The sequence below is a fragment of the Pollicipes pollicipes genome, unplaced genomic scaffold, assembly GCF_011947565.3.
Source record: "Pollicipes pollicipes isolate AB1234 unplaced genomic scaffold, Ppol_2.1 Scaffold_6478;HRSCAF=7683_pilon_pilon_pilon, whole genome shotgun sequence".
Lineage (NCBI taxonomy): Eukaryota > Metazoa > Arthropoda > Thecostraca > Pollicipedomorpha > Pollicipedidae > Pollicipes > Pollicipes pollicipes.
Genome location: NW_023596882.1, coordinates 231,399 through 237,398, shown reverse-complemented (window position 1 = coordinate 237,398; position 6,000 = coordinate 231,399). Strand labels below are relative to the sequence as shown.

At 48.6% G+C, this 6,000-nt stretch overlaps 1 protein-coding gene across 1 annotated transcript in view; it reads left to right on the top strand.

Moving 5' to 3' along the window:
• Positions 1-347: 347 nt before the first annotated feature.
• LOC119106952 (potassium voltage-gated channel subfamily H member 8-like) overlaps positions 348-6,000 on the top strand; it is a 75,324-nt gene continuing 69,671 nt past the window's right edge. The window contains exon 1 of the mRNA XM_037230296.1: positions 348-447. Within this exon, the coding sequence (XP_037086191.1) occupies positions 372-447 (76 nt within the window). The 5' untranslated portion in view covers positions 348-371. The remainder of the gene's footprint in view (positions 448-6,000) is intronic.

Sequence of the window (6,000 nt, the reverse complement as noted above, 5' to 3'; positions counted from 1 at the left end):
CCAAAGCACGCGCCAGTACTTTTCCAGCGGCAATGCCTAGTTATGATGACGCTTGCATTGATCGTTGTGTAGTCGCTGAGTGCCAGGCAACTGAGGTTTGAGGGTGAGCTTGAATTCTTTTTGTCACGAAATTTGTCAGCGTCGATCTTTCTACAGTCACAGTGTCACTTGTGCAGGCTTGTGTGACGCGCCACTTTCCGTCCGTCCGTGCAGGCTGCCCTGAGATGCGGCATCCTCCGGTCCGGGCCGCCAGCGAGTGTCGGGGGGCCGGCTGACCTGCCGTCTCGTCCGGTGCCGGGCGCCGCTGACCTGTTGTGACCTCTGGCGCGCCGACCTGTCGGCCGCCCCGGCCGACGACGCCAGCCATCACTATGCCGAACCGGAAGGGCCTGCTGGCCCCGCAGAACACGTTCCTCGACACGATCGCCACGCGGTTCGACGGCACCCGTGAGTGACTGGGGTGCGGCTTGATGACACCCGTAAATGGCTTGGGTGCGGTTCAACGGCACCCGTGAGTGGCTGGGGTGTTCGACAACACCTGTGAGTCATCGGAGCGGGGTTTGACGACACCCGTGAGTGGCTGGGGTGCAGTTCGACAACACCCGTGAGTCACCGGAGCGAGGTTTGACGACACCCGTGAGTGGCTGGGGTACGGTTTGACGACACACGCCAGTAACAAGCGTGCGGTTTGACGACGCACGCCTGTGACCAGGGTGCGGTTTGACGACATACGCCAGTGACGAGGGTGTGGTTTAACGACACGCCAGTGACCAGCGTGCGGTTTGACGACGCACGCCAGTGACCAGGGTGCGGTTTGACGACACACGCCAGTGGCTAGGATGCCGTTTGATGACACACGCCAGTGGCCAGGATGCTTCGGCGCGCCTTTTGACGCCCGGTCTTCAAAGGCTCAGGCGGATCGCTCAATTATTCGACCGACTGCAGGTCAAGATGGTCTTCAACAGCGTCGCGACTAGAATTTCGTTCAGGGGGAACGGTCTGAAGATTCTCTTACTTGATAGAAAAGCCACGGCGGTAGATGGGTTTACTGACGATAGTGCGGCCATATTTGGGTCCATGCTCTATTGATCAGGGGATCAGTGATATTATTGTGGTTGCGAAGAGTCTATTTGCATATCAGGGAAGGCAGCTTCTCACAGGCGTTGAGCGCCGGCTGCACACCGTATTAGGACAATGACACAGCTGTGTCTTACTCTCAACCAGGGACAAAAAATTGTTTCGCCAGCGCAAACATGTTCTTTGTGAATCCAACGGTCTCCGTTATCTTGACATGTTCTGGCATCCCTTTCTGGCTGAAATCTTTTTGTTTATTAACACCTCTCGCTATGCATCTTAGAAGCATCACGTTCTGCTCCAAAACCCTTGGGAAAGGACAAAAACCATTTTGGGTCTACTGTTTCGTCGCAGCTCAGCTCCTCAGCAGAATATTGAAAAAAACGTCGGTCAAGATAGTTATTTTTAGTTTTAACGCTCTTTATGCTGGCCTAGCAGTGGCATACTGTATGTCGTCATTGATATTAATATTACAATGATATATGTATATGTACATATAGATATACATTTAACTGTATACACACTGGCGTAGTTGCTTCAAATAGTGCACCCGTCCACGAAAGAAACATCTTAGTATTCTGCACCTCCACCTTCCATCCTTAATTTTATAATTAAGATACACAGTGTGCCACTCATTACATGCACGGTACAGTTTGTTATCGTTACATCAGCTGAGTGATAACATCGTTGCCCATGGCCAACGTAACCCCAGCTCCTTCCTGATTGGCATGTTTCATGCCCAGAATTGAACGAACCGTTTGCAAAGTCGGTCAATTGGTTAGTTGTGGGGGCGCCGAGAAGACAGTTGGGTAGCCCGGCGGGTACGTGGCACAGAGGTGCGTATTCGGCACAACCGCGTGTACTCGGCACAACGGCGCGTACCCGGCATAGCATCGCGTACCCGGCACAGCGTCGCGTACCCCGCACAACGGCGCGTACCCGGCACAAAGGCGCGTACCCGGCACAACGGCGCGTCGGTTCAGCCTTACTGCCTCAGATTGGCATAAGTCGCCTGTGGTTTTAATTCTGGACAGTAGTAGGGTTAAGACAACGCGACGTGCAGCGTTACTTTGCCCTGTGTCAGATGCCATACGCTGCTTTACCCATATTTCGCCTAACCTTCAGCCAAAATAAATTCCCGGCACGGATGTGACTTCAGGTTCATTGTGAAAACAGCTTCTGACGTCAGTAAGGAACGCAGCAAATCCTACAGATGACATAGATACGGCTTTAGACGACTGCCAGCAATGCGACGCGTTCGTGACGCCCACATTCGACACATTCCGGCCTGATTGCTATCGTGTCAAATCCAGCTGCCTTCAGCTCCTTCTTCAGTTCGTTCCGTCTTTGGCTCGCTGCGATCGAGACAATTCCTGTTCTGACCAGCTGCTGTCCACGGCCAGGCATGCATGCTGCGTGGTATTAAACAGCTCAGCACGATCCTTTAGCTTATTTATTGCGATGTGTATAGTTCGATTTGACAGCGAGCGGTGACTCGAACCTATCGGTGTTTTTCTGTCTCGATTTGACAGCGAGAGGTGACTCGAACCTATCGGTGTCTTTCTGTCTCGATTTGACAGCGAACAGTGACTCGAGCCTATCGGTGTCTTTCTGTCTCGATTTGACAACGAACAGCGACTCGAACCTATCGGGTGTCTTTCTGTCTCGATCTGACAGCGAGCGGTGACTCGAACCTATCGGTGTTTTTCCGTCTCATCGCCACAACGCTCCAGCTTGGACACTAAATCGGACAACCTGCCCCAGATACACATTTGGCATGTCCTATCAAAACTTTGGCACCCTATACTGCCCACAGGCGGCTTCGAGCGTTGTTTGTGGGAGACATCTCGAAATAAATCGTAGCCTATTCCGAGGAATGCTTTGTTAGAGCCCTTCTGCGGCAAAAAGCAATATTTTACCAAAATACATGTTCATATCAGATGCATCTTAAAAAGCCTTTTGCTACACTTAATGGAAGCTGAATTGGCGTAGTTGTGCGTAGCGAGCGAGAAGGAAGGTTTATGTCATGCATCGACGTTAGTTTCGGAGCAAAATTCGAGTGCCTCCTTATGCGACAGCTGTAGACCTATTGCCAGCGATATGTTCGTTGTTACCTTTGAAAAATTACGTAGGCTGCTCAGTGCTTTGGCGAGGAACATTAGCCACATATATAAAACAGTAGTATTAGCCTTATTCCTCGGAAAATCGAGGAATAAAAACCGACATTCACTTCTGCTATTGTTTCGAGGAAGGCATGTTGCCGAAATATCAACCTTATTATATCACTTATCTCCTGGTTTTTCGGAGGAATGAGGCTAATACTACTGTTATCAATGTTACCTTTGCAAACACTGAAACGGTGAAAAAAGCAGGCGACACGGTCGTGTACATCCAAATATGGTATAGGATAAGGGAGGAACAGTGGTTCATATGTCAACCTCGAATTGGGTCTGATATCAAAGCAGACTCCCAAAGCTGCTGAGGCGCATGGACGAAGCCAGACGCAGTCTCATGATTTGAAATACTGGGGGGGAGGGGAGGGGGGACTGCAATTGTTAGGATTTGTACGCATCTCAACTCTGTATTACACATGTCTCGCCCCCCCCCCCCCCCCCAGAGCTTTGCATATAATCTATGCCCTCCACTGATCTGGGTCATTACAGAAACGTGGATAAAAGTTTAACGATTTGGTATAAGGTAACAGGGGCGCATCCAGAATGTTCGTAATAGCGAGGCCTGAGTTCGGTGAGAACGCATCGCACCTATTTTTTAATATTTTGTTAGGAACCACGCATAGTGAAAAAGCGACCTGTTGTACAAGGGAGTGGGCGGGGGCGGGCAAAGATTGGTGAAATGATATTGAGAAAATAAAAAAAATGTCATATGGGTTTCATAACCTTTATAAAAAACCGGAAAACATACTCACATCTCATAAAATTCCAAAGCGAGTTAGCCCTTGCCAACCAGCGCTCTTGTCACCTGTCCTACGACGGGAGGGGAGGGGGGACGCGTTCAAAGGTCTCCAATATCTCGGAAACTAAGCGAAACCTTGAGCCATGAAGAAACGGGATTACGCAGCTCTAGTTAATGGCATACAGGTGTGATTGAACAACAGTGAAAATAATTCTCGACATCAGGTCAAGTCATCAAGAGTAGATTATCATTTCAGAAACCCCCCGTTATCTCAGGACCTAGGCGTGTTACGAAAAGGCGGAAAACGGCGTTTGATGACCCTTGTAAATCTTTGACCAGGCGGGTGCTATTGAATACGAATATATGTGGCCCGTAATATATCAAAAACGGCCAAAAGGCAAAATTAAACATTTATAGATGCTGCATTGGCCGGTGCAGGTACATGAAGAAAACTCAACCAGCCATGTCAGCGGAGGTAAACAGCGTTAGCAGAAAATTTTAAAAACTGTAAGGTATGTTTCATTCATGATCAAATTATTGCAGACTCAAAAGACCGAATCCCGTGACAAAGACGGAACGATGATAATGTACTAACCAATTAAATTTAATCACCTATTAACTCACTTTTTAATGTTTAACTTTATCGCTGCTTGATTCAGATTTCAACAATCAAGTTAGACAACCTCTGCAGCTCATTGCCAGCAAAACAAAAAAAAACAAAAAAAAACGGCACGTTCCCCACTTGGACAAAACTTTACTCACATGACTTCGAGAAAGATGTAACAGATCATAGGCCGCAGTAATTAAAAAAACAGATTTTCGCAAGAGCATAAACTCTTAGTCAAAAGTCCCGCACCGTGTTCAAACCCCGTGGAGAAGTGCTTCCGAATAAAACTGTATGACATAGTCTCTGAAGCCTATTCCCTAGACGAAGATTAAATATGACGTAGACGAGGTATGTGCCCATGAGGCAGATTCTGTCTAGAGCGATAACGAGGCAGCACACTTATAACGAATTTGTTTATTGGCCTTTGAGAAAGCTCAGCTCCGCTGTTTCCCTAGGCATTATCACAGGAGCCGGCATGGCCATAGCCCCCATATCCGAGTGCACAGGCTCACTTGGACGGATTCTTGGCACCCGTCGCTGGGGGTGTCTTGGAGTCTCTTTCATTTTGACAGCACCTCTGTTTCTATGCAGCTGATAGGGCCTGAATTCGTGCCCAATTCGTGTTTCCTGGTCTCCTCCTTCCCTCCCTGCCGGGATGTCAGAAGTTAATCGGCCGATTTGGCGATCTGTCAGATCGTCTCATATCGTTGATCTATATCGCCTGGAAGCGTGGCGCAGCATACGGCGGGAGCGCATAACTCTGGCAGCTGCCACGGTGCGCATCCATCGGGCGCCGTGACCCCGCGCCCGGTCGATCGCGCTTGCGCGCCTGGCAGCGCGTGGCAGGCCCGGCACGCGGGGTTCGCGTACAATGCATGTTACCACTGAGCAAGAGAAACACGGAGCGGGATGTAGCTCGGCCCGCGTGCCGAACGCACGTCTAGTCGTTTTGACGGTGAAACTGTGAAACTTAATCTTGAGCTATAATTCAAATTTAAGCCCGTGTAGCTTAAACCTGTGTCTTCAACTGTAGTCGCAAAACTGGGTGGAATTTTAAAACAAGTTTGGAGTAGCTTATTGCTGGTGGTGCTGCCTAGCTATAGAGGTGTGGAACGTTATGAAAACAGATTAGCTTGCAATAGCCTGCTCATTACACGTTAGCTTGGATATAGCTTTATTATAATATGTTGGCTTGGATATAGCTTGTTAAAAGCTGTTATTTTGAATATAGCTCTAGTAAGGCATTTGTCATAAGGCATTTAAGGCAAAATCCGCCTACATTACTATTGCAATTTCTATTGTAATATGGTATTAAAGTTTGGCTGTAAATGCTTGTCTGTTGAATGTTTTAATTTAATTACATCTGTTAATCAGACCGTCCGAAAAACACGGCCACGACGCACAGA